This window comes from Anas acuta, chromosome W, assembly GCF_963932015.1.
Source record: "Anas acuta chromosome W, bAnaAcu1.1, whole genome shotgun sequence".
In the NCBI taxonomy this organism is placed as follows: domain Eukaryota; kingdom Metazoa; phylum Chordata; class Aves; order Anseriformes; family Anatidae; genus Anas; species Anas acuta.
The window spans coordinates 1,124,382-1,152,310 of NC_089016.1; the positions used below are offsets into that span (position 1 = coordinate 1,124,382).

General features: G+C 49.4%; 1 protein-coding gene across 1 annotated transcript; it reads right to left on the reverse strand.

Annotated features, from left to right (window-relative positions):
- Positions 1–1,365: 1,365 nt before the first annotated feature.
- LOC137847460 (maestro heat-like repeat-containing protein family member 6) lies at positions 1,366–5,872 on the reverse strand. Its single transcript, XM_068665730.1, has 10 exons — positions 5,457–5,872; positions 5,157–5,314; positions 4,872–5,019; positions 4,055–4,192; positions 3,457–3,633; positions 2,785–2,940; positions 2,533–2,634; positions 2,058–2,160; positions 1,737–1,796; positions 1,366–1,502 (listed from the first exon to the last, which is right to left on the reverse strand). Exons 1-10 carry the CDS (start codon positions 5,460–5,462, stop codon positions 1,366–1,368), a joined length of 1,185 nt encoding a protein of 394 aa, XP_068521831.1. The 5' UTR covers positions 5,463–5,872.
- Between the last annotated feature and the right edge of the window lie 22,057 nt (positions 5,873–27,929).

The following is a 27,929-nucleotide window of genomic DNA, read 5'->3' on the forward strand; positions in this document are numbered from 1 at the left end:
AACCCCAGAGCTTCTGCAGGGGGCAGGAGCCCCTCCCTGGGTCACTCAAGTATGTCAGCAGGGCACCCAAGCATATCCCCAGGGGACGTAAGCATTTTCCTGGTGGACCCATGCATCTCCTATTGGCACTCAAGCATCTCACTGTGGATGCACTGAAAAATTCTCCCACACCACAAAAACATCTCCTTGGAGAAGTTAGGATTCTACCTAGAGCACCAAATCATCTCCCTTGGGCACCCAAGTACATCCTTCAAGTATCTCCTGTTGCATCCCAGAACCTCTTTGCGTTACCCAAAAGCATTTCCCCTTAGAAAAGAAGCATCTCCTTGGAGGGAGGACCCAAGCACCTCCCTGGGAAAGAGCAGCATCATCTGTGGGCATCCAACTGTGTAAAAGGGGCACCCAAGAACATCCTTGTATCACCCAGGCATCTCCCTAAGGTAAACCAGCATGGGGCAGCCAAACACCTTGCTGGAGAACGCAATCACCTCCCTTGAAGACCAAGGATCTCCCTGGTGTACCCAAGCATTTTCCTAGGGCACGCTGGCATCTCCTCAGGGCATCCAAGCACCTTGCAGGAGCACACCATCTTCTCCTGGAGGCACACAAGAACATGCCCAGAGTGCCCAAGCCTAGATTTGGGGCAAGGAAGCACAACACAGGGGCACCCCGGCATGTCTCTGGAGCATGCAAGCATCTCCTTTGTGCAATGTAACAGCTCCTCAAGGTATGCAAGCACGACGTCCAAGGGCATCCAGGCATTTTCCTGGGGACCCGCAGCACTTCCCTGTGGTCCACAAACACCTCCCAGGGGGACACGAGTTTGTTTCCAGTGAACCGGTGCTTCTCATCTGAGGAAACATGTATCTCCCCAAAGCACCCAAACATCGTTCTCTTTGTTCCTGTCAATAACGAACTCCAGCAGTGAGAATCGAAAACAAATGAGAAACACCTTCCTCGCTTACACACTCTTCTACCTCCTTCCCACAAGCAGCACAGGAGAATGGGGAAGGGGGGCCCAGGCCTCCTGCTCCACTGTGGGCTGCTCTCCACAGGCAGCAGCTCCACTCCAGAGTCTGCTTCTGTGGGGCCTCTCCATGGACTGCAGCCTCCTTCAGGACAGATCCACCTCCTCCTCCATGGGCTCCTCTGGCGGCGAGTCCTTTTTGGAGCCCTCTGGGGATGGTCCTCGCTTGCCTTGCAGTATCCCCTGGGCTCTTCTCACACAAGCTGCCCCTGCAGAACCCCCCTATCAAAACCTGGCCACATAAGACAAATACTGAAGGATACCAAGGGACTGGTCGTGTAGTTGCAGTTTTATTCAGAGAGCTCTTCCCCAGGGAAGCTTTGCGGCTCCCTATCTTTTCACGGCCAGCAGCGCAGTGCTTTTAGCCTAGCCCATCTTGATGCGGGTTGCTGCTGTACTTGACGTTGCAGGATCTCTATGGTCCCAGCTGCCAGGATACGGATCGATGGATGGGTGTCACATTGCATTCGGAGGACTGCGACAGAAAGACACAGAGCAGAGATGCAACCTGTTGACCTACAGAGACCATCCAGCATCACTCTGGACCATGCCAACCCCATCGTATACTTCTAGGGCCAGCAGGAACAGGTCCGGCTAGCATGTCCCTTTGCCCCTGCAGCATTTCCCTGGAGCAGGACAAGGCTGCAGACTGCATGGGCTCTGCCCCCTGTCACTTGGTCCCAGCACCCCCAGCACTGCCCTCACTCACAGGTGATGATCACATGCAGGTCTTCTTTGTCTAGGTCCCTGGAGTGCATTGCAGCAAACGCTAGGAAAAGAGCACCAGTCAGATCCTGCTCCCCATCACAGCCCCTGGTATAGACAGGCGCTGCCCCCCGCCCCCAGCCCCCCTGCAAGCACAGTGCCCAAGGAGGAACCTGAGCAAGGCACACCCCAGGCCCACCTGCATGGGCAGGGGTCTGAGGGAGGCACAGGGCTCCTGGGGGTACAATCAGGGGCTTCAGGGCCCACAGGGCTGGGCCTTGCTGCCACGGCAGGGCCCAGACAGGGAAGCAGGGCCTTGGCTCACCGACGAATTTGACAGCCTTCTGTCGCAAGCTGGTCTGATCATCCCACAGGTATGGCAGGCTCTGCTGCAGGTATCCTTCCACCCTGCTCCTCTTCTGCTTGAGCTGGAGAAAGAACAAGGGCACAGAGCTCACAGACCCTCCCCAGCCAGACAGACAACTCCCTCCTGCCAGCACCCCCCTTCCCCTTTCCCCCAGGCCATCCCCAGCTCCCAGCCAGGAGCTCTGTGGGGCTGAGGTTTGGAAAGAGTTAGGAGACTGTTCTGTCCCGCTGCCAAGGCCCAGATGGGCTAGGGTCTCCTCCCGCATCCTGGGGGTGGGGAAGGCAGAGGGGCCTGCAGAGGAGCCCTTGGGGCTCTGTGCTGGAGGGAACGGAGCCACGATGCAGCTGCAGGCGGGGGACTCTGGGCTGGAGCAGCCTGGGCATGTCAGACAGGCTTGTCCATATGGGGCCTGGGGCTGTGTGGTTCTCCTTACCAAGTACTCCCCAATCTTCCAGATGTCCTCAGTCTGAGCCAGCTGCTCAAGCTGTTTCCACTTCAGGAACTTTGCACAAGCAAGTAGGATTACTGCAGAGACCTGTGGAGAAGCAGAGGCAGGGAGATGGCACCGCACACACATACCTAAAGTGTCTGATTGCCTGCTGCCCTGGCCCCCCCATGCCCAGAATACCCCTCTGGTGTCAGCACACCCAGTGCCCACGTCAATGGCCAGGTCTGAAATCTGTACCTTGGCCACACTCTCAGTGTTGTCACTCATCCGGAAAAGCAGTGGAATAATGGCCCTGTGCACCGTCTTCTTCATTTCTCCTTTTTTCCACCACAGCACAGACTCCATCAAGTCTTTGAAGAGGAGCATGGAGCATTCTCGCACCTCACTGGACACCTGTTAGGGAGGGCAAAAGGAGGATTTCACCAACTGCCAGCCTCCCCCTGTCCATGGGGATCAAGGGCCGTAGGGTGGCTGATGTGAAGGGTGAAGCCTCATGTTTGGAACAAAGGAGCTGGAGGCCTGCACAAGGCAAAGCAACAGGTTTCCTGCACGGGGTGCCTGTACCATGGAGTGTGCTACAAGCCAGCCCACTTTTGCTAGTAGCTGCACCAGCCATGTCAAAGCAGAGCTCCCCTGGGAAAGGGCTTCGGTAAGGCTTCTGGGGCACACTCTGTCTCCTCAGCTTCTGCCTTTCTGCCTCAGCACAGGGAACTTTTGGCTGTGCTGAGTTGGATACCTGACAGCGAGAAGCCCTGCTGGACTGCAGAGCCCAGAAGACAGCCCACCATAACCCAGAAGAGCAGAGAGAGGAGAAGGCCCTGCCCGAGTGCTGCCCACAGGCCTGGCACGAAGGGCAGTGCCATTGCAGGGTGCCCATCTGCGGGGCTCAGTCACCAACAGCAGTCTTACATCGTTAAACAGAGGCAGGAGTCTCCCAGCCAGTGCCAGAGCGATGTGGCTGGCCTCCTTCTTCTCCAGATGACGAATCACATTTTTGAAGATAGTCAGGGCCTTCATGTTGATGTGCGTGTTTTCATACTGCAGAGTCTCCATGACTTCTGGCAGCAGGACCTGCACGTCCGTCACCTGTACGGAAAGACACCGTATGTATTTAGTCAAGAGGTGGACAGCCACCCTGGCCAGGATGCTCTGGTTCCAGAGCACCAGCCTCCTGCTCACTTCCTGGCAGCTGCCATGGGAATCTCACCAGCAACCTTCCATCAGGCAATGGCCACGAATGTGGTGATTAAGTAGCTGGGAGAGCAGGGCATGGGGAAGGGAGGTGATGAGAGCAAGGGCTCCGTTTCTCCCCCTTAGTCACCTGCTTTGCACATGTCCCCCAGGGAATCCATCTGGAAAGCTCCTGGGACGCTGCACAGGCAGCCACCAGGCCCCACCGCCACCATCACCCCACCTCCTGACTCCCAGCTAATGACAAGCCATGGTGTTGCCTCCTGTCCCAGCACCAGGCTGCCAACAGGGCTTTGTTTGGCAAAGTCCGACTCACCATCTGAGATGTCTCCGACAGCATGACGAGGGCTCTGAGCACCAGCCAGAGGATCGGCAGGCTGTTAAGACTCAGAAGCGTCAGGAGCTTTTTTGGGTCACGTAAATTCGATAGTACATGTTCAGTTGGATGCATCATCTGAAAAGACCACAGCCGTGAGAGATGGGCAGAGCCTGCAGCATGCCCATCACCACGCAGCTCCTGGCTCCCCTGGCAGCTCAGGGCAGGGTGCGGGGGAAATGCACCCAGGTGCCTGTCCAGATGCTCATCCTGGGGCAGCTGTGCCTGCAGAAGAAAACAGGGCCCCTCTGTGCCCTGTGCATGGCACCACGCGGCACCTTTTCTTTGCCTGCTCCTCCTGCCCTCTGGCTGTCCGCAGCCTCTTGCTGCCATGCCTCTGAGGAGCAACAGAGCAGCATGAACTGGCACAAAGCAGGCTACAGGTGCTACTTGTCCCCGGCCTCACAGCCTGCCCAGGCTGTGCAAAGACCACGGCTCTGTCCCAGCCTCAGCCATTGCTGTGATAATACCCCTGGCCCTGCCACTGCTGCAGGTTTCCATTCTGAAGGGCAAGGTAGGGGGATGCCAGAGATGGAGAAAAGTGAGCACTGCCTGTAAAGGGGTAGGCTTCGTCTTTGTGCACAGGGACCCCATATGGCTGATGTAGGGGGGCTGGTGCTGGCCCTAAGGGGCTGTGTCTATGAGTCCTGGAAGAGGCGACAGGTTGGGGAAGATGGGGCAGGGAGAGGACTGTGCCTCTCCCGGAGGAGCGCACACAGCCCTGAAGAGGAGCAAGGTGTGTTCTCTGGTTACTCACAGCGAACTTAAGAAGGCTGGTGTGCACAGGCTGGGCTTGCAGAGACCTGCACACCCGTTTGTCCTCGAGAACATTCTGTAGCTCCTCCAAGATCTTCTCTGAAGTCATTGGAAAGGAAAGCATCACCTTCCACATGTCCAGCGTAGTGCTGCAAGCCCAGAACACTCTGTTGGCAGGGCTGCCCTGGCCACAAAGCTGTGACCCAGACAAGCCCCGCAGGTCCCAGGCTATCCTACAGCCCTGGCCCTGACCCGCTGTGTGCTTAGGGAGCTGTTGGGGTGGTACCTGTCAAGTGGCGGAAGGTTGGTCAGCACGCTTAAGAGAGCTTCCCTGGGAAACTGGTTAGTCAGTGCCTTCAGTACTAAGAAGAAGCTCTGCCGGAGTAAAGATGTGCTGTCGCTCCTTTTCAGGTTTTCATGGAGGAATCTCAGAATCCTTTCCACCTGGAAGGGACACAGGAGAGAATGTGGCTGCCGCTGGACTGCAGCCAGTTGCCCAGCTGCCACTGGAACTGCTGCTGGGTATGAGAGGCAGGATGTGAGCAAGGGATGAAAGGGCTCAAGGGCAGGGCAATCCGCTGCTTACATCCATCAGCCAGGAGGCAGAGTCTCTCGCGGCCACTTCCAGCGTGAACTTGGCCCACTGATTCTTGTTGTCGTCGATGCAGCAGTCTCTAATGGTCTCAAGTGTCCTGAGGACAATGGTTGTCCTCTGAGAAGACTGGAAGTATTTTCCAATTGGCTATGGAAGGAAACAAAGGATGAAAGGGAGGAAGGGAGAAGGGAAGGGAGGGAGGAAAGACAGGACACAATAAGTCAGAGAGCAGCACCTGGGGAGGGAAGATCAGGGGGAAGGAGAAAGAAAGACCCTCCCTTCAGGGCAGAGCTGTGCTGACGGCCCCCACCTGTGGCCAGCTTTGCCTCACAGGCACCCCTGAGCTGCAGGCTGCCCTGGAACATAGGGAAGGGCAGACGGCCTGGCTGGAGGGTGCCTGTGTCCTTACCTCGTGATGAAAACGGGTAGAAATGAAACCAGTCAGCCTCCAGATCCTCTCCATGGCTCTCTCCTTTCCATCTTTGTTCTGAGAGCTCGTGAAGCATAGCAGCACCTGCAGGAAGCAAAGCTGCTGGTGTGCTCTGGGAGCTGACAACTGCTCCAGCAGAAGCAGCACTGCTGAACTCCTGGCTGGAGTCACAACGTTCATTAGGGATTCCCAGAGCTGGAGCAAAGCCCTCAGTGGGTCACTGAGCCATGGGGTCCCTTCACACAAATCCCAAGGCCAACCCCGTAGCCAGGCAAGTAGGCAGATGCCATCCCAGGGAAGGCCTGGCTCCTTCCCATTCCCGCCCCCAGAACACAGTTCTCTGTCCCCTCTCCATGAAGGCTGGCTTTTGGAGCAGTGTCCTGGTTTCAGCTAGGATAGAGTTAATTTTCCTCCTCCTAGCTGGTGTGGTGCTGTGTTTTGCATTTAGGCTGAGAATAATGTTGATAACACGCTGATGTTTTAATTGTCGCAGAGCAGTGCTTACACTAAGCCAAGGACTTTGCAGCTTCGCGCTCTGTCCTGCCAGCGGGCAGGCTGGGGGTGCAGCAGGAGCTGGGAGGGGACAGAGCCAGGACAGCTGACCCAAAGTGGCCAAAGGGGAATTCCATCCCATCTGGCGTTATGCTGAACAATTATAGGGGGGGCTGGCTGGGGTGGGGGGAGCGGGTGCTCAGCGATAGGCTGGGCATTGGTTAGCAGGTGGGAAGCAATTGCATTGTGTATTATTAGTAGTACTATAATCATTATTATGATTATTTTCCCTTCTTTTCTGTCCTAATAAACTGGCTTTATCTCAACCCTCTGGCCAGGTTAAACCACTGCAGGCAGAAACGGCCTGGGTTTATGCAGTGCCACAGGGATACGTCTACTTGGAGGACAGGAGAACAGAGTTTCAGGGCTGGGCTCCTGTGCAGGATGGGCAGGTCCCAGGAGAACTCTACCCCATTCACACCTGGCAAGGAAAACACAGGGGACAAGGAAAGCAGGGCGATAGCTCCAGATGCTGCCAGTGTGGTGCACAAGGGCAGGGCTCAAATTCTCTCAAATCCACCACTGCTTTGGTGCAAGGAGAGCTCTGCGGGCAGAGGAGGCCCAGGAGTGCTGCGGGGAAGCTGTGCTGTGACACAGGAAGGACGTGTGGAGGGCAAGGGATGTTGACAGCAGCCAGGGGACACCGGGGCCCTAGAAGAGCTTGGTGGACAGACCCTGGCTCCCCTGAGTGTGCTGGGCACAGGCCTGGCAGGCGCTATGGTCTGTGTGCATGGCACAGGGGGCACTCTTCACTACTATATGTCACCTCACTCTAGGGTGAGGAACAGCCACTGTGAAAACTACCAACCTGCAAGATCCTGTACAAATTCTCCGGGAAGCTGGAGGCAGGAGGTCTGATCAGCAACGTCTGCAGCATGATGTCCATACTTTTCAGGGTCTGCAAGAAGGACAAATCTTTGTGTTGTCAGGCTTTCAGTGGTCCTTCACAGCTCTAAGAGAATGTGCTAAACTCCCCCTTGTACTGGGTTTACATAGCACGGTTTTGGGGGTCTGCAGGGGTGGCCTCTGTGAGTAGGAGAAGCAGGAGCAGTTGGTTTGGGGGCATCTGCTACCTATGGGAGACACATGTTGGAACAGTTTGCTCCCGACAGATGGACCCCATGGTACGGAGCCATATTGGAGCAGTTTTTGAAGAGCCTGTGGGACGCCCACACAGGATCACTTTGTGAAGGATGGCATCCCGTGGGAGGGACCCCACATCAGAGAAGGGGCAGAGAGGGACCGTGAAGGAGCAGTGGAGACAAAGTGTTATAGACTGACTGCAACCCCCATTCCCCCGCTCCTCTGGGGGGGGGAGGACGTAGAAGAGGGTGGATGGGGGAAGGCATTTCCGGTTTTTTTTGAGTTACTGCTCTAGCTTGTTAGAAATAGGTAATACATTTTATTAATCTTCCTACTCTGAGCCCGTTTTGCCCTTGATGATAGTTGTTGAGGGATGTCCCTTTCCTTAGCTCAACCCTTGAGCCCTTTCCATCGTATTTTCTCCACTTTTCCCTTTGTGGAGAGGAAATGAGAGAGCAGTTGTGGTGGAACTCAGATGCCCTGCAGGGTAAAACCACCACATTCCTTACTGCCAAGGAAGGACAGCTGCAGCTCTGCGCGCTGCCCGGTGGAGGCCTCAGGGCAGAAAAGGTGCTGTGTGCAGACCAGGCCTCAAGCGCTGGATACAGCCAGGCAGACGGAAAGGGTGAGAGGGATGTGATGGGGTGAAGCAAGGCTGAGACCCTGCCCAGCAAGGATCTTCAGCCATCTGTAAATACAGGCAAGCCAGGAGGTAGCTCAAAGAGATATGGGGGCTCCTGTAGCTCACCCAGCACGTACCATATCGTAGAGGCAAATGTCCAGTTCCTCTTTCGGAGGAAGAAAGAACACGCTCTTGAAGGATGCAAGTAACAGAGACATCATTTCATCCTCCAGCACCACCTTCACTGTGCTGCAAAGAGAGGGACACTGGTGTTGGCAGCAGTGCCTCCATGACAAAGGGAGGAGGACACAGACCTCCCATGGGCAGAACTCCAAGGGAGGGATGGGGAGCCCTGCTGGGATCAGTGTCCTTCTCCATGAGGCTGGCCGGGGCAAGAGGGTAGACCTCAGACCTCCCAGCAGAGAGCTTCAGTACTCCCTTTGTCCTCTGGACAAGCCCTGAGCAGGGGAGAGCAGAGGCGCTGCCTGGATGGCGAATGCCTCCTTGCCAGGGTCAGATCTGCCAGGACCATGCGCTAGGGATATGCCAGCTGAGCCAAGGACAGGGCACATACCTCAAGGCAGAGATAGCAAGCATGGCTTGCTGCCGCACCACTGTGCACAGCTTGTCCCTGGGCTCCTCGTCCAGCAGCACCTGCAGAGCAAAACCGGGATGGGACCTGGCAGCCGTTGATACCCAGCGCCAGCAGAGCCAGCACTGCTGGGCAGGACGAGAGGAGCCCTGGGGTCCCCAGCCCAGCACCGGCACCCAGAGTGCCCCCTGCACCTTCCAACACTGAGGTCCCAGCAGCATCCACAATCTCACAGGGAGCAACTCAACATCCATGCATTTTGTCCCCAGTCACCCCTGCCCAATGCCCAGGGAGCCTCGCCACCTTCCCCAGCCTGCCAGACGTCCCCTCACCTGGATGTTTGCTGCCAGCTTATTTTCACGGCAGAAGGTGTCCAGGCCCTCTAACAAGCCCTTCTCTTGTGCGGTTGTGAACACAGTGACGATATTCCTCAGGAACATAATCTTCTGCACATCATCCTGGCAGCCACAGAGATACCAAGAGGGAGCGTGAGGGGAGAGCCACAGCCAGCAGGACCGCAGCACTGTGGGGTGCGGAGCTGTGTGGGACGCCTGGAGGGCAGCAGCTCTGCCCAGCCAGCAGCCCTCCAGCAGCCTGGCAGCAGAGCTGGGGCACGGCCAGGACATGCAGGCACAGCCGCCATGGAAAGGGTTGCTCTTACCCTTTCTTTGTTTTTGATGTAGACCTTGATGAAGTCCACAGCTTCCTCTTCCTCTTCGTATACAGGTAGCCAGCTATCATCTAAGACAGAAGGAGAGCAAGGATTACTGTAGAGGGGCTTCAGGATGAAGCAAGGGAAGGGGGCACTGGCTTCAAGCAGGGGGCACGGCTGGCCCCAGCCCTGCCCACCCCAGCGTAGACCCTCACTCACCAGACTGCAGCGACTCCACCTCGCACACCTCAAAGAGCTCCAATACAGAGCTGCTCTCATCGGAGCTCTCACTCTCTTCCCAGGCCACCCTGGGGCAGCTGGGGGGTCTCTCCTCCATTGCGAGTGATGAGAGAGTCAGGAGGGGGCAGGCTCAGGACAGCCACAGGCAGTGAGGAAAGACGTGGGCTGCACTTGGGGGCACCTCACCAGTCCCACTCGCTCCTGTCCTATCCCCTCGCTGTCCTGACGGACACTGGAGGGGCCGTTGTGCCAGCACCAGCTATTGCCAGATGACACTGGCCTGTGTCACAAAGGGTCCTCCTGTGATGTCATGCCCCCGGCTGGGTGATGCTGGCTCAGGGCCCTCCCTTGTTCTCAGCTCTTCTCAGGGCTGCTTTTGCATGCAGGCCCAGGAAATGGCTCCATAAATTTTAATATTGTCTTGCAGTTGATGCTATTTTTTTAGGAGCCAAGGAAAATGGGAGAAGTTAATGCACGCTCAAGGGTTTTACATCTTACTGCGATCAAAAGATCCAAGCTGATTGCGGGCTGAGTAGTGATCATATCATGACATGCATTCAACCGAAATCTAAAGAGAGGACCGAGCTTCATTATCTCCCCTATATGAAAAATGATGCAACTGATTCACAAATATCGTTCTCTTTAGAGCCATTTAAAAAGAAAAAAAATCCGTATATTTCATTTGTAAAAATATTTGCAGTAAAGATCTGTGTACTTAAATAATTCTATTTCATGAGGACGTAAACCTTTAGTTCTATAAAGAACTTTTAGTTCTTTAGTGTTATTTCATGCTGCTTACGTTCTGGAAGAGGTTACATTTTAAATACCTGCTTTCTGAACCGAGTTATATAGCACATTACTTACTGTATGTGTTTCCTGTCGTGTTGTTTATCACTTCTGGGGGTTGGTACCTTTTCATTTTTTCCCCTATAGTTAAATTGTTTAGTTAATAATAATCTTTCCCTAATATTTTTTCCCCTTTAATTAAATTATCCTTATCTCAACCCATGAGTTGTTCCATACTTTACTTCTTCCCCTGCTCCTCTAGGGACGGGGAGTGAGAGAGTGGTTGTGGTATTTAGCTGCCTAGCGCAGTAAAACCACCACAGTCCACTTTGGCGCCTAACGTGGGGTTCAAAGGGTTGAGATAAAAGAACTGATTAAAACACTTACAACTAGCACACTTACTTGCTAGTCACCATGTTCAGTGTCATGTTAATATTGGCTTGTTTGATCATATGTCATGCAATCTGTGTCATGTTCTCATTTCTCCTCTATATCCAATCTGAGAATGTGCTACAATCTGTGTTCATTTTTTATTTTTTTTAATTCACTGTGCTGCCAAGCGCTGGCCTTGAGTTTTATCTGTCATTCAGGCTCTGCACTGTTATCATTTGGGTCTCATGGAAACTATCTTTTAGAGAATATTCAGAACTACACTGCCTTCTTTTCCTCATCTGGATGTCAGTTTATGAATAATATCAGGAATGGTACCTCCTCCTTCTTTCACAGTGGGCTAATTACAACAGTTTTGGAGTATTCTGAATATCCGTGTGTAACCCGTATATTGCTATTTCTAATTCTGAATAACGGGTTTCCTCTCTAAGATTAGTCGATTGTTTAGGAAGCTTACCTGGGAATCTGTCTTGAAACAGTCTTGTGACAGGTGGCAACATGTGTGGGAGGATATAGGCAGGTACCTGTCATGGGTGTCTCCTCCAATAGTTTTGAACTTCACCCCTGAACAAATGCAAAATCCTAAAAACCTGATGGAATGTTTGAGAGTCACATGTCCTGACCCTGATAGTGCTGGAGAACGACAGCTTGCAGCATTGTCCTGGGTTTTGGCTTACTCCTATCAAACACCGTTTAACATCATCCAGCACCTTGAAGAGAGGGAGCAAGTCTCTGAGTCTGATGACCAGATAACACATGCTGTGGCTGACCCAGAGGACCAACCATGGTATCAGTCGCCCCCATAGTCAAGTCAAAACAACGGAAACAGAGGTCAGCTTGTTTAGTAAGGAAAGAAGCCTCTCCTAAGAAGGAGGGAGAAGGGGAAAAGGCAGGCATCTCTAAAGCAGAGCCATGACAAAAACAGCAGGAAGATGGAAATCATAAAGGAAACAGAAACCACTTGATCCCTATCCCTGAGTGAGTTGTGAGAAATACGAAAGGATTATAGTTGACGCCCAGGTGAACACATTCTCACCTGGCTGCTTCGATGCTGGGGCCAATAGCCAACAATTAGAAGGCAATGAAGCCAAGCAGCTGGGATCCCTCTCTAAATTGAAATGGTAATTGACAAAGCAATTGGGAGAGGGACACAGGTTCTCAGCCTTTGGAGGTGGCTCCTGGCAGCTGTGAAAGAAAAGTATACCCACAAGGAAGATATGGTATATCAAATAGGCAAGTGGACCACTATGCATAAAGGTCTCCAGCATCTGCAGGAATTAGATGTGCTGGAGATGATTTATAGTGATTTGGACAATGCCCAGACACCTCAAGATACCGATGAAGTCCAATGCACAACATCCATGTCGCGTAAATTGGTGTAGAGTGCACCACCAGCACGTGCCAGTACGCTGGCAGTAATTCAGTGGGATGAGGGGATGGGACCAACAGTGCACAATCTGTCCTGTCAGCTTCAAAAATATGAAGACTCTCTCTCTGCTCCTCTATGGGCCTGTGTCTCAGCTGTGGAGAAACTGTCTGAATGACTTGACCACCTCGTAGAACGAGAATATCCCATCCTCATCCAGACAGAGTGATATTTCAGCCACTAAGAATCAGTATTTTCCTGCTCAAGAGAGAGAGTATCTAAGACGCACACCACGTGGCACCTTGTGGTTTTATCTGTGTGACCATGGGGAAGATATGAGGAAATGGGATGGTGTACCTACTTCAACCCTAGCTGCTCGGGTATGTGAACTGAAAGGAAATACAACAGCAAGAACAGGGGCTCCTAAGAAAAATGCTGCTCCAGTTTCTGTTGGGCAGTTCCCCAGAGGCAGAAGAAGAGCTGATGTTATTCTTGACTCTGATGGAGGGACCTCTGCTTCTCATTTGCAAGAATTAAGTGGTAGACACTCCAACCAGGACTAGAGGGGCCCTGCCTCTGGCCAGGTAGAGGAGAGAGATAATTGGATTTATTGGACTGTGTAGATCCAATGGCCTGGCACAGTGGAACCACAAGAATACAAAGCTCTAGTGGACACTGGTGCACAATGTACCTTAATGCCATCAGGCTACCAAGGGACAGAACTCATCTGTATCTCTGGAGTGACAGGGGGATCCCAACAACTATCTGTACTGGAAGCTGAAGTGAGTCTAACTGGGAATGAGTGGCAAAAGCATCCCATTGTGACTGGCACAGAGGCTCCTTGCATCCTTGGCATAGACCGCCTCAAGAGAGGGTACTTCAAGGATCCAAAAGGGTACCGGTGGGCTTTTGGCATAGCTGCTTTAAGCACAGAGAAGATTAGGCAGCTGTCTACCCTGCCTGGCCTTTCAGAAGACCTTTCCATTGTAGGATTGCTGAAGGTTGAAGAACAGCAGGTACCAATTGCAGCCACAACAGTGCACTGATGGCAACATTGCACCAACTGAGACTCCCTGATTCCCATCCATGAGTTGGTTCACGGCTGGAGAGTCAAGGAGTGGTCAGCAAGACTCACTCACCCTTTAGTAGTCCTATATGGCCAGTACGAAAGTCTAATGGCGAGTGGAGACTAACAGTGGACTATCGTGGCCTGAACGAAGCCACGTCACCACTGAGTGCTGCAGTGCCAGACATGCTAGAACTTCCGTACGAACTAGAGTCAAAGGCAGCCAAGTGGTACGCCACAATTGATATTGCTAATGCATTTTTCTCCATCCCTTTGGCAGCAGCATGCAGGCCGCAGTTTGCTTTCACTTGGAGGGGCATCCAATACACCTGGAATCGGCTGCCCCAGGGGTGGAAACACAGCCCTACCATTTGCCATGGACTGATCCAGTCTGCACTGGAACAAAGGGGAGCTCCTGAGCACCTTCAGTACATTGACGACATCCTCATGTGGGACAACACAGCAGAAGAAGTTTCTGAGAACGGGAAGAAAGTAATCCAAATTCTCCTGAAAGCTGGTTTTGCCATTAAACAGAGTAAGGTCAAGGGACCTGCACAGGAAGTCCAGTTCTTGGGGGCAAAATGGCAGGATGGACGTTGCCATATTCCGATGGATGTGATCAATAAAATAACGGCAATGTCTCCACCAACTAGCAATAAAGAAACACAAGCTTTCCTAGGCCTTGTGGGATTCTGGAGAATGCATGTTCCAGGCTATAGTCAGCTTGTGAGTCCTTTATATCGAGTGACTCGAAAGAGAAACTATTTTGAGTGGGGCCCTGAGCAACAACAGGCCTTTGAACAAAACAAGAAATAGCTCGTGCGGTAGCCCTTGGGCCTGTCTGTACCGGACCAGCTGTGCCAGACATACTTTACACTGCAGCTGCAGAGCATGGCCTCACCTGGAGCCTCTGGCAGAAAACCCCAGAAGAAACTCGACCTCTTGGTTTCTGGAGCTGGGGTGATTGAGGATCAGAAGCCAATTACACCCCAACTGAAAAAGAGATATGGCATATGAGGGTGTTCGAGCTGCTTCAGAAGTTGTAGGTACAGAAGCACAGCTCCTGTTGGCACCACAGCTACCAGTGTTACATTTGATGTTCAAAGGGAAAATTCCCACTACACACCATGCGACTGATGCTACGTGGAGTAAGTGAATAGCATTAATTACACAGCGGACTTGAATGAGAAAAGCTAATTGCCCAGGAATGAGTTGCCAGAAGACAGAAAGCAGGATGTCTTTTTACTGACAGATCCTGCCATGTGGTAGGGAGCCATTGGAAATGGAAAGCTGCTGTGTGGAGTCCCACACGACAAGTTGTGGAGGCCATGGAAGGGGAAGGCGAGTCGAGTCAGTATGCAGAAGTAAAAGCCATGCAACTAGCCCTAGACATTGCTGAAAGAGAAAGATGGCCCGTACTATATCTCTACACTGACTCATGGATGGTGCAAATGCTCTGTGGAGGTGGCTGCAGCAATGGAAACGGAGCAACTGGCAGCGCAGAGGTAAACCTACCTGGGCTGCTACCCTGTGGCAAGATATTGCTGCTGGGGTAGAAAACCTGTATGTATGTCATGTAGATGCCCACATGCCCAAAAGTCGTGCTACTGAAGAACATCAGAACAATGAAGAAGTGGATCAAGCTTCAAAAATTGAAGTGGCTCAGGTGGACCTGGACTGGGAACGTAAGGGTGAACTGTTTGTAGCTTGATGGGCCCATGAAACATCAGGACATCTGGGGAGGGATGCCACTTACAAATGGGCTTGTGATCAAGGGGTAGACCTGACCACTGAGGTCATAACACAGGTTACCCATGAGTGTGAGACTTGTGCTGCGACCAAGAAAGCCGTGAAGGTAAAATCTTCCTGGAACAGGGGGAGGTGGCTAGGGTTTCAATATGGTGAGGCCTGGCAAATTGACTATATCAGACCACTCCCACAAACCCACCAAGGCAAACAGTACGTACTCACCATGATAGAAGCAACTACTGTGTGACTGGAAACATACCCCGTAAACCATGCCACAGCCTGAAACACTATCTTGGGCCTAGAAAGGCAAGTGCTGTGGTGTCACGGTAGACCAGAGAGAATCGAGCCTGACAATGGGAGTCATTTCCGAAACAATCTTGTCACTTTCTGGGCCAAGAGGCATGGTACTGAGTGGGTGTATCACATCCCTTATCATCCACAAGCCTCTGGGAAGGTTGAGAGGCACAATGGACTGTTAAAGACTATGTTAGGAGCATTGGGTACTGGGACATGGAAACAATGGGACATAAATCTACCAGAAGCCACTTGTAAGGAATATTTCAGCAATTTGTGTCAATAGAGGGCTTGAAGGGTAAACCTTGAGTCTCTGATATCTGGGGGTGTTTCAAAATAACTGCTAACTATTGTGACTATTACACAGAACACTACTCAAGTCTCTGATATCCGCCAAGAGATTAAGGAGAAGGGAAAAGCTGAAGGACGACTAAAAGACAAAGCTTGCAGGGGACGCTGCACAAGTCTCTGGCATCCGGCCAACACGGACAAAGGAGAAGGACAAGAAAAAAAGCCTGGGAGGAAGACTACAAGCCTTCAGCACAAGAGACCCCCAGAGGGACCACCGGAGACTGATACGCATGCACCAGTGAGAGGGTTTGGATTCTGGGAACTAATTATACTAACCCTGTTTTTTTTAGAAGTAGTAATGAATATGTATTAGCCTAGAAACATAAAAAACAACCACCTGCTGTAATTTGTGAGTGTGTTGGAGGAGCCCAGATTCCCCGCACACCCAGCGCTGTTTCCTTGCCTTTTATTGACCCCATAAATAAATCTTATAAAGCTAAATTGACTCAGAATTTATAACAATTTGGTGACCCCAATGTGATCCTTTTGGGTCCCAAGGCTGTGAACAGCTAAGGGAGGTGCCCCCACCCTTGTTTCGTTGTGGCCCTTTGCAGGAAGCAGTACGGAGCCCAGCAGGATTACGAACATAAGAAGCAAGTAAAGAACAAAGAGCTCTCTGGTTTAAACCCATAATTCTGCACGCGAAGATCCTGTTATAAATCGCTCAGTCCCAAAATAGGATTATAAACAAAGTTTACAGTTTATTAAAAGAATAGAGGTAAGCAAACAGCGCTGGGTGCGTCGGGAGTCTCCGCTCCACCTAAACGCACACCAGTTACACCAAGCAGCTGATTTTTATGCTCCTAGGCTGATACATATTCATTACTACTTCTAAAAAAAACCGGGTTATTATAATTAGTTTCCGGAATCCAAACCCTCCTACTGGAGCATGTGTATCAGTCTCTGGTGGTCCCTCTGGGGGTCTCCGGGGGTCTTTCATGCTGAAGGCTCATAGTCTTCCTCTCAGGTTTTTTTTCTTGTCCTTCCCCTTTGTACTCCTTGGCAGCATGTCAAAAGCTTACACAGCGTTCCCTGCAAGTTTTGCCTTCTAGCCGTCCTTCAGCTTCTTTCTTCTCCTTAATCTCCTGGCCAGATATCAGGGGCTTGCATAGTGTCCCATTCAGAAGTCATAACAGTTACTAATTGTTAGCAGTTGTTCTGAAACCCCCAGACATCAGAGACTTCAAAGAAAGAACATACAAATACAGATAGCTCTCTATTGACACTTCACGAATTGTTAAAACATTCCTCACAGGCCATTCACAGAGACACTCCAGTCACATCTATAGCAGTGCTAAATCAACCACAAAGAAGGCAAAAAAGCTGTAACTGTTAGGAATGAGTTTGGAATCAGTAACAAAAGCAAATAGGCTCATGGATTTGAGGAATATTTCTGAAGATTTGATAAATTGACTATAATGAAGGGGAGACTGGGACACGGGGAGGAAAGGGAAGAAACCACATCTGTGGAAGAACTAAATTGCCAGGGCAGGACTCAGAGACAGACAGACGAATCAGATGAACATATCTCACAATGTGAATGAAGATTTATCGTTTTGTGAGTATGCCGTTCAGTTGGGTGGATTCAGTTGTGTGACTGTGTGTAAGGGTGTGATTGAGATGGAACTTAGTTCCGAAGCGAGTGCGGAGGCCTTCTAACCACGGTTCCAATATCCCACAAGGGACTCAGCTGGTGAAGGACCAAAGTGATTGTTCTAGGTATTTGTGGTGGGATAACACTCACAAGACACCTTTACATACAGGCACAGCCATGAGTTTCAGAACTTTTTTTTTGTATAAAAAGAAGTTCCAGGAATGGGTCAGGGACAAAGCAGATCCTTAGACTCAGGAGGTTTGAGGAGTGGCCTCTGGTTTAAAAAGGGGGAAAAATTACCAGATACTCCACTGGGTAGTCCCTTAGGGCTAATGTTAAGATATTGGGATAGTTTTAGAAGCACTAAACATAAGGATAAGGCAAGAATGATTCATTTTGTATGGTTAAAAAGCCAAAAGAAACCTTAAGACCCCATGTACATGTATCTTAGTCGATATTTGGGTCCACAGAGGACTGGGTCTGTCAGGCATTGAACATTTATGTTAATAGTAGACTACCCATGGATGCAGAAGAGAACAAGTATGCTGCAGCCTAGTTGGGACTAACGGTATTGCCCACCACTCATGTATTTAATTTAATTACAAAAAGGAGGATGAAGAAGGTAAGGAGGGGAGGGACCCCCTTGATAATTTGCCTCCTCCATATGACTAACCTTAGAAAATATTTAAAGAAGATTAGGGGTGTCAGGGGCTATACCTTCTGGGGACCCAAACATCTACAGAGCCCTTGATAAAGTTATTAATAGGTCCCCACAAAGAAGTTTTATTTCTGGTAGATACGGGGGCTGAAAGATCGACTGTTCAGAATATACCAAGGGGACTGAAAAAAGGGAAAAAGCAAATGTCTGTGGTAGGGACAAAAGGGGAGTCCTTCCCTGTGTCAATATTAGAAAACGTTGAGGTGGAATCTGAGACCTATGTGGGTCTTAATGATCTCCTGCTTGTTCCAGAAGCAGAATATAACCTATTGGGAAGGGATTTGATTATCAAAATGGGCTTAAAGCTTATAGGGGAAAATGGGAAAGTCCGGTTATATGCATTAACAAAAGATGAGGGCGATATAGATCCCCGAGTATGGTATAAGGAAGGGGAACTGGGAAAGTTGGAAATGGAACCCCTAATGGTAGAAATAACAGAATCCCAGAAACCTATAAAACAGTATCCCAATCCATTAGAAGGAAGAAAGGGATTAAAACCAGTCATAGACCGGCTATTACAAGGACGGTCTTTAAAACGTATGTCCCACCATAATATGCCTATATTACCCATAAAGAAAGCTGATGGGACATACCATTTGGTCCAAGATCTAAGAGCTGTGAATTGAAGAACAGTGACTAAATTCCCGGTAGTAGCAAATCCTTATACACTATTAAATCATTTGATACCATGTTGTGGTTTAACCCAGCCGGCAGCTGAACATCACACAGTCGTTCATTCACCCTCCCCCCACCCTCTCTGGGATGAGGGAGAGAAATGGGAAAGTGAAGCTTGCGAGTTGAGATAGAGACAGTTTATTAAGACAGAGAAAATAATAGTAATAACAATAATGATGATAATAGTACTACTACTAATAATATGTACAAACAAGTGATGCACAATGCAATTGCTCACCACCTGCTGACCGATGCCCAGCCTAACCCCGAGCAGTCCGGCCCCCTCCCCCCGGCTAGCCACCCCCATATATTGTTTAGCATGACGTCAGATGGTATGGAATACCCCTTTGGCTAGTTTGAGTTACCTGTCCTGGGTCTGTCCCCTCCCAGCTCTTACTGCACCCCCAGCCTGCCCGTTGGCAGGACAGAGCAAAAGGCTGAGATGTCCTTGGCTTGGTATAAGCACTGCTCTGCAACAATTAAAACATCGGGGTGTTATCAGCACTCTTTTCATCCTAAGCCAAAACACAGCATTCCACCAGCTACTAGGAAGAAAATTAATTTTGTTCTAACTGAAACCAGGACAAACAATTAAAACATCAGCATGTTATCAGCACTCTTCTCATTCTAAGTCAAAAGGTAGCATTCTACCAGCTACCAGGAAGATAATTAACTCTGTCCAAACTGAAACCAGGTGTACTGGGTCTGGCTGGAATGTTAACTTTCCCGGCAGCAGCCCATACAGTGCCGTACTCTGTACTTGTAGCTGGAACAGCAGTGCTATCACACCAGTGTTGTGTCTACTGCTGAGCAGCAGTGGCACAGCATTGGGCCTTTCTCTAACCCTCCTAGGGGGTGGGCAAAAAGTGAGGAGGGAAACATCACTAGGGCAGCTGACCTAAAGCAATCAAAGGGATATTCCATACCATGTGATGTCACACTCAGCAATAAAAGGTGGAAACAGGAAGAAGAGGGGAGGGGTGGGCTCTCGTTGAGAAGACATCGGTCCTCCTCTCAAAACCGGCTGCGTGCGTTGAGGCCTTGCTTCAAGGACGTGGTCAATCATCGCTCATTTGTGGGAAGTAGAGAGTAATTTCTTTCCTCTGCACTTCCATATAGCCTTCATTTATTTTGTTTGTTTGTTTTCCTCCCTTCTTTTTATTTTTCCTTTTCCCCTCCCTTTTCCCCTTTCCCTTTTTATTTCCCCTTAGTTAAATTGTTTAGTTCATGGTAGTCTTTATTTAATTATTATAATTGTTTCCCTTTGATTAAATTATCCTTATCTCAACCCGTGAGTTGTTCTTTGCTTTACTTCTCCCCCTCCTCATCTAAAGGAGGGGGAGTGAGAGAGCGGTTGTGGGGTTTAGCTGCCCAGCACGGTAAAACCACCACACCAGGACACCCCACAACATATTTGGTATAGTGTAATAGACCTGAAGGATGGGGCATGTCCATTAGAAGAAAAATCTAGGGATTATTTTGCTTTTGAATGGGAGGACCTAGAAACAGGAAGGAGACAGCAGTTATGATAGACAGTACTACCACAGGGGTTTATTGAGTCTTCTAACCTGTTTGAACAAACTTTGGAAAAATTATTACAGTCTTTTGAGCAGTAGGGAGAAACGTGGATCCTACTGGATGGCAGAGAGATACTGCCTAAGAGTCAAGCAAAGAAGCTGCTATTTTGGATGCATTTGCAAACCCATTGGGGAACTCAATCAGTTTTTGAAATTTTACGGGTGCATTGGGATATATGAGATTGCTCGGCAAATTACTCAAGGGTGTCTAACATGTCAGAAAGTAAATAAGAGTAGTGTGAGGCAAGCACCTACTGGGGGAGGGAGGATCGCATATAAGCCATTTGAAAGAGTACAGGTTGATTTCACCAAGCGTTGCAGGAAGAACGGCCGAAAACACGACAGACACCAGTATGGTCAGATCATGCTCTTTTTATTACTCAAATAGCCTGACTTTTATAGCAAATTTAATAGGGGCGGATGGTGTCTCACACGAGATTATTGGTCAAAAGCACTCAGACAAACAACTACAAGAAAACAACCCCACCTGCAAGAAAACAACCCCCTTGTGATTAGCAGTCACATAGATCTTGTCCTTGAAGCCAGCTGCTGGCAACAATATTTTTTAATTCCTCAAACGGGCGATGTGGGAACATTGTCATGGGAACTTCTCGTAGTCATTCTGGTAGCTTGGTTTGCTCAGCTGAAGCAAGTCATGGCCTCCTTGCTGTTTCAAAAATCCCTCAACTTGTTGGTGGTAGTGGATCAACTAACCCATTGGGTAGAGGCCTACCCTGTTGACTCGCGGAAAGCTGACTCCACAATCAGTAAGATTGTGAAGTAGGTATGTTTATTCAGCACTGGGCAGCACGGGGGTAGTCCCACCAAAGTTGTGCGCACCTGACGCGGCAACTTGCTTTGGTTATATGCAGTAAAGAATTACATATGCATGAAGTTTCCCAATACAACTATACATATGCATAATCTGTCCCCGCTTAATATTAAAATTAGCTACAAGATGTCAGTTCCATACATTCTTCTTGTCTGCGCTTGCGCGGTGCCTTTTGGTGGTGGGCTCTGAGGGTCGTGGGGATGAAGTAAGATGTCTTCATCAGGGTTGAACTTTTCACCTCATCTCTTTGTGCATGCTCTCTGAGGCCTTGGTCACAATCTGGGCCATCAGGTTGTTTTGATCTGGTTCTTGGGGCCTGAGGGGCTCCTGTTATCTCGAGGCCTTGCACGTTTGACATTCTTTATCTTGTCCCTTTGTGACCAGTCCTCCTTATCTCAGACCCCTTGGTTAAAGTCCAAACCATGAGGTTGTTTTGATCTGGTTCTTGGGGTCCGAGGGGCTCCTGTTATCTGGAGGTCTAAGCGCAGCACAAGCACAGTACATCACAAATGTAGCAGATATTCATTCTTAATCAATCACTCTCTAATTTCTAATTCCATGTTTCAGTCCCCCCTTTTCTAGAAAATCTAGTAAATTCTTTTACCTAATACAAAATTCTTCCCAGTCTCTGTGATATGTATCCCTCAATGCCTTGCCATGTACTTTTATCAAGGAAGATAATATAGCCATTTGTTGTAACAATTTCCAATTCCAAACAAGTATTACAAAGGACAATATTAAACTTATACCAACTTATATTAATAAAACAATAATTGGGTGACACAATGTGTTCAAAATCCCAGTTGCAGTTGGTGACCATCCAAAGAGTGTGTCCCACCAGTTGTGATTTGTGTCTTGTTTTACTCTTTGCAAAACTCTGCTTATTTCCTTTGTATTATGATGGACAGTGATTAGAGACTGCTCTCCATTTTCCTGAACTAGTTCCTTCACCATCGTGAGGTTCATCCCAGTAGATGTAAGTAATAACTTGTGATACATTGTGTTGTTAGACTTGGTCAACTGGTGGGATACTACTGGTACCAAATATAGAAAATTACACCCGATGATTCTAACCAAGTTACAAATACAGAAATTAGAATAATTTTTGCTAGGGGGAGTTATGTTCTCCTTATCTATTTCTACAAAGGCACAAACAGTTCTTAAACACACACAGCCTTGACCAATATATACAAGCACAGTCTTTTGACTGGTAAGCAGCTGCACATTATGGGGAATCACACGTCCTTAGAAACAAAGACTGTCCTGAAACCTTACAGCTTATTCTCCTTATTAACAATCGGACAGTTTATGAGCCTGAAATATGGGACCAAACTGAGGTCAAGGTGTGGGACTCTGCAACTAAAAACGACAAGGTTGCAGTGGGATTGCTTGGCGCCTGGCGAGCAATCTCTGAGGCCTTAAATAGCCCTGTGGGACCACAATCACAAACGTGTGGTTTACCAGACAGTGAGGGAGCTGTGGGCCCCTTTACTGATCCAACTGCTACACCATGGGCCCCTCTGCTGCTACAGCCATCGAAGGCCTTTGCTGTTACGCTCCCTGTTGACCTGAACGTGCCTTTTGACCCAGGCCTCATAGGCCTTGAAAAGGAGATGGATATGTTTTTCTTCAATCTGGGAAGAACGGGATATATAAGGCCTGAAGACCGAGTTGCTTGACAACTTAAAGCGAGACATATTGTTCAAAAGGAACGGAAAATGGAGACTGTTGTTTGTAATCAAGAAAAGGAATGGAAAATGGAGACTGGTAAGTCATGGAACTTAAAGGATTGTTTGTTACCTTTTCTGATTGTACAAATGTGTAGGCATACTTGCGTTTAGTATGTAAAGCGATGTTCTATGTATTTAGAATGTTTGACGTTCGTTTGTGCGTGTTGGTGGAGCGTAGACTCCCCGCACACCCAGCGCTGTTTACTTGCCTTTTATACCTTTTATAAGTATAAATTTTACTAAATTCAGATTGAGTTGAGACGTCATTTATAACAAATCGGTGACCCCGACGTGATCCTCTTGGACTTTGGATCTGTGACCGGTAAAGGGAGGTGCCCCACATAGTGGCCCTTGCCGAGAGTGGTGCTGGAGTCCAACAAGATTTCAAACATAAGAGGCAAGTAAAGAACCAAGAGCTCTTATTTTGTGACCCGTAATTCTGCGCACGAAGACCTGAACGAAGATACCATTCGGTTGGGTGGATTCGTTTGTGTGACTGTGTGTAGGGGTGTAACTGAGATGGAATTTAGTTCTGAAGCTAAGAATTCGTGGGTGGGTTAACCACTTGCAAGACACCTCTAGACACAGCCAGGGATTCGGAACCTCTGAGGATTCCAGGGATTCGGAACCTCTTTGAGGGTTCCAGGGATTCAGAACCTCTTTGAGGTAGCGTTCCAGGGATTCAGAACTTATTTGAAGCTTCCAGGGATTTGGCCAGGGATTCGGAACCTCTTTGAGGGTTCCGGGGGTTCAGAACCTTTTTGAGGGAGGGTTCCAGGGATTCGGAACTTATTTGAAGGTTCCAGGGATTCAGAACTTATTTGAAGGTTCCAGGATGGGTCAGGTGAAAAGGGATCCATACAGAAACTTGAAGTATATCAGGGCATAGCTACCCCTGTTGGATGCTAATTGTAGTGATTGAAATAATAGGTGGGAAAATTTACCTAGATGGTTGGTTATTTGCTTTGAATCGAGCCCCCACTAACTCGTGGAAAAGTTGAATGCAAATAGGAGAACCATCGGGTGTGTAAGTCTGGACCATTTCCTAAGAAGCATCGGAGAGAGGGCAAAACCAGAGAAGGGACCAGTACTGCGGCTCAAGAAGGTTTACCAAGGGCTGCAAGCCTTTAGGGTAATAACCACTGGGTAACGTGGCCTTTACCGGACCGCTCCTAATTACATGCTATTGGTCTCAGAATTGCAGTGAATGTATTGTTAACACCCGGAGAGGAAGAATTCAGGAACAAACACTACTATGCCTGTTAAACCTATGCTATGGAAACTGGAGTATGCTCGATGTAATGAAAGTGATAAGATAACCAGTTATGAGCCAAAAGAGGTCCCCTATCAATGGTGGATAGAGGTAAGAACTAGTAATGAAGGAGGAGAGTTAATTGGGAAAAATCGCATCACCACAAATCTTAGTAAGCCCTTATCAATCGAATTTGATGTATGTGATTCTGCCAGTGATGATTATTATATACCTTGTGGAACAATGAGTTGGGTGAAATATTCTATATATGGGATTCCAACCATTGCTAAAAACTTGTTTATAAATCTTGCAGAGAATATTGCGAAAGCATTCTCTTGTGGTTCAATTGGCCTTTGCCAAATTTGAAGCCAAGACACAAATTAATGATATTCAAAAGAAGAGGAGAGATTGTTATATATGGAGTGGTAATTCGTGTCAAGAAAATGGTTGATATTAATAAAGAAGGGGGAGATTTGGAAGTGTGGCCATGGGGGTTGGAAAGCCCCGTGGTTGAGATAACATTAGACTCTTAATGATGAGGCCATCAGGAATGTAAAAGAGTTTAGAGGGAAAAAAGAAGGATGATTCAGGAGACTCCATGCAGTCTCCGGTTTCTTGTTCATCAACTTTAAGTGTTCCTTGCAGACGACCTTGTGAAACGCTGGGCTTTGGTGAATAAATCTCATTCTGTTTTCCAAGGAGAAGAGAGCCTCTCTTTCCCATCTTGTGATGCTCTGCTCTGCATCAGGGTCAGAACAGCTCCATACATCACAGCAGGCTTAGACCAGACTGCAGGAAGAGCAACCAGGAGGAGAGAGCTTGGGCACAACCAGGGATGCCATATGAGCCAGCAGTGTATACACGGATATGGTCACATCCACATTGGGATGCTCTAGGAGGAGTGTGTCCACCCGGGCAAGGGACTTCTCCTCTTCCATGACTCCACACTGGTGTGGCCCTAACTGGAAGAGGGCTTCCCAGTGTGAGGCTCCTTTTCTGAAGGACTAGGGAGGGATGGAGAGGGTTCAGAGGAGGTGTGCCAAGACAGGGCTAGGGGTCATGTGTGTGGAGGCTGAGAGCCCTGTGCTTTGTAGGCCTGGTGAAGCACAGGCTCAGGGCACCCTTGTAGGAGCTCCTGACAGATGGAAATCTGCTTTCAGAGATGATGGCACATTTTGGGTAAGGATAAAGAGCATGAGAAAGGAAATCCATCCACCATAATTTGGTTGTTTTGGAGGTCCAGAGTGGTGATGAGGAGAAAGAAATGCCACTCCAAGGGCAGTGCTGTGGTGACTCAGAGGGAGTCTGCCTCAGCCCATGGCTTGTGTTTCAAGTCAGAGGCAGTGAGCACAAGGAGTCCCTAGTATGGGTGGGGAGATGCTGTGGTGGGGAAGCAGGTTGGATGTCTCCAGGCTGCAGGGAAAATGGTTCATGCATGGGACAGGATAGGACAACCTGTGGGGAGATGTCCAAGGGCACTGACAGGGCTGGAAGGCCCTGACACAGCAGAAGTCTTTGTCCCCGTGGCTCTGGCTGTTGTCTCTGCCGCTGGGGCCTATGAGATGACACATGGTGCTCCTGGCACTGGAACCATGTGGCCTCCTTGCAGCCCTGTGCACTGGAGTTGTACTGTTGTCCTTTAGTTGCCATCACACACCCCAGATCCCACTGCCCCTTGAAGAGCAGTGTGAGGGACAGAAGCACTCTTCCCACAGCTGGGTGTCAGGCCTTGGTGCTTGCTTTGATAAAACACATCAAGGTTTCCTCAGCATCAGGGCCACCTTTACTTTGCCTTTGCCTGCCTATCATCACTGCCTCCCGTTTCCTTTGCTAACAAGTCCATGGGGGAGCTGTGGTGGTAATGGCCCCCAGTGGGACCAATTAACACTCCCAGAACCTTCAGCATTTCTCCTGGCCTTAACCTCTTGAACAGCCTGTGCTATCTCCTCTTAGCATCAGAGGTGCATGGACTCAGCGCCAAATACACCCTGGGGCTCGGCACAATGCAGAGAGCCCTCCTGTGCCCTCTTGCTGCCCAGCAGTTCCTTCAAGGCTTCAGGGCTTTTACGTCTAATTGGGGAGATTTCAGAAAGCTAGTGAATGAGGCACATTTCAATGGGCAGTTGGTAATAAGGAAGCTTTCCCTTCAAGCTGGATTCTTTATTGATTTATTTCAATTCCCTGCCCTCTTCCTTTGCTATTGATCCAGAGGGTCTCCTAAGGAGGCCTGGTCAGCTTGGAAAGGCAGTCCCTTGAGGCCAGGCACTCCGTGGGCAACCTTGCTCCTCACCTTCCCAGCCCCACCATTTCTCTCAGGAGCCATGGGGGACTTGCAGCACTTCTCCTCCCATCAGACTTCTCCAGTCAGGACTGCAGCTGCATGTTACAGCTCCTTTGCACCAACTCCCAGCCCTTTTCCCCACAGAACTGCCTGCACGCAGGCACAGAAGGACTGTTCCCCATTGAAAACCAACCAAAGTTAAGTGTGGTGCAGTTCAGTAAACAGTAAAACACTCTCCTCAGCTGTGTGCCCAGTGCAAGCTGCAGCTAATGAGGTTCACCTTCCCCAAGGGATGGCCATACTAGGACTGTTCTAGGCAGAGTGTTTGAAGTGATGAACACATGCTCTTTTATTTATATATTTATTTATTTTTATTTTCTTTCCTATGTTGGAATAATTTGTTCACCTTTCCAGGCAGACCTTGCTAGGTTCAGGGGCCCCTCTGTACTGGAGGTGTTTTTCTGGGGCTGGCAGCTGTCAAGAGGACCTGTGGGAGACCGGAGGCCCTCAGGAGCTGCAGGTGGAGGCTGGGCAGCGTGTCTCAAAGGATTGATACCGGCCATTAATAAATATGAAAACAAAGGAAAACAAAGTCACAAAAATCATAAAAGTGGAAATGTGCATCCATAAATTATCAATGCTTTAGAAGTTTGCCTTTATTTCTGTTTAGTTTTGTTTTCTTTCTTTTTTTTTTTTTTTTAAACGACATTTCAAAGCATTTCTAGTGTTGTTAGGCCAACACCATCAAGTAAGATCATTCTGCATCTTGTACAAAGCCCTGTGCCCCCCGGAAGAATCTTATCATATCCATGACAATTCACAGTCTTTGCAAAAAAGTACATAACACTGAGATGTGGACCTTGCTGCACAGATGGAGGAAAGCAGGGCCACGAACATGCACGCAATATTCACTTTTCCAGGTGACAGATCCAGGAGATGTGGAAGTGTGGCAAAAGTAGAAAACATGCTCAGCTTTATGGCCAGGACAGAGTATGCATTTCCCTCCAGGTAGGAAAGAAAGTGAAAAATGAGACCGTCTCTGAGAGGAGCAGCGTGCAGAGGGAGAGAACTAACACCCCAGAAAAGCCCAGATCTCTTCCCACACCTCAGAGCACATCCAGGCAATGGACTTTCAGGTGCTTACAGCTGGAAGACAGGAGCTGGAGGTGTAATGCAGAGATGGCTGAGGCAGTGCCTCCCAGGCTACAGTAACAGCCAAGAGAGAAGAGGAGATGTTCACCTGCCTGGCGTTAGATGGTCCCCTACAGCACAGGAGGATTCAGGCTCCACAGCATCTCCTCTGGCAGCACCAGAAACTGGGCCTGAGGTCAAAGGACTATAAGGCATGTTGGCAGGGACCTCAGGAGGCCTGCAGCCCAAGCTGTCACAAGCATGGTCAGAACAGGCTGTTCAAGGCTTGATCCTGTTGCATTTTGCAAAACCAGCAAAGACGGAGACTGCACAGCCTCTGGGTGACGCCTGGCTGAGCTCATGGTGAGAAGGCTTTTTGCCTTCTTTTTCGCCTGAAGCTCTCCTCTTTCACCTTCACAGCTGTTGTCTTTTGTTCTCCCACCCTGAACCCAGCTGAAGATCCTGGCTCCACATCCTCCACAACCCCCCCAGAGATACAGC

What these genes read in the sequence shown, in the direction of transcription:
- LOC137847460 (XM_068665730.1), bottom strand. An exon ending in GAAGGCTGTCAAATTCGTCG is followed by an intron (nt 1,797 to 2,057) that starts GTGAGCCAAGGC and finishes CTCTTTTCCTAG; the next exon opens with CGTTTGCTGCAATGCACTCC. An exon ending in CCTGCATGTGATCATCACCT is followed by an intron (nt 1,503 to 1,736) that starts GTGAGTGAGGGC and finishes TTTCTGTCGCAG; the next exon opens with TCCTCCGAATGCAATGTGAC.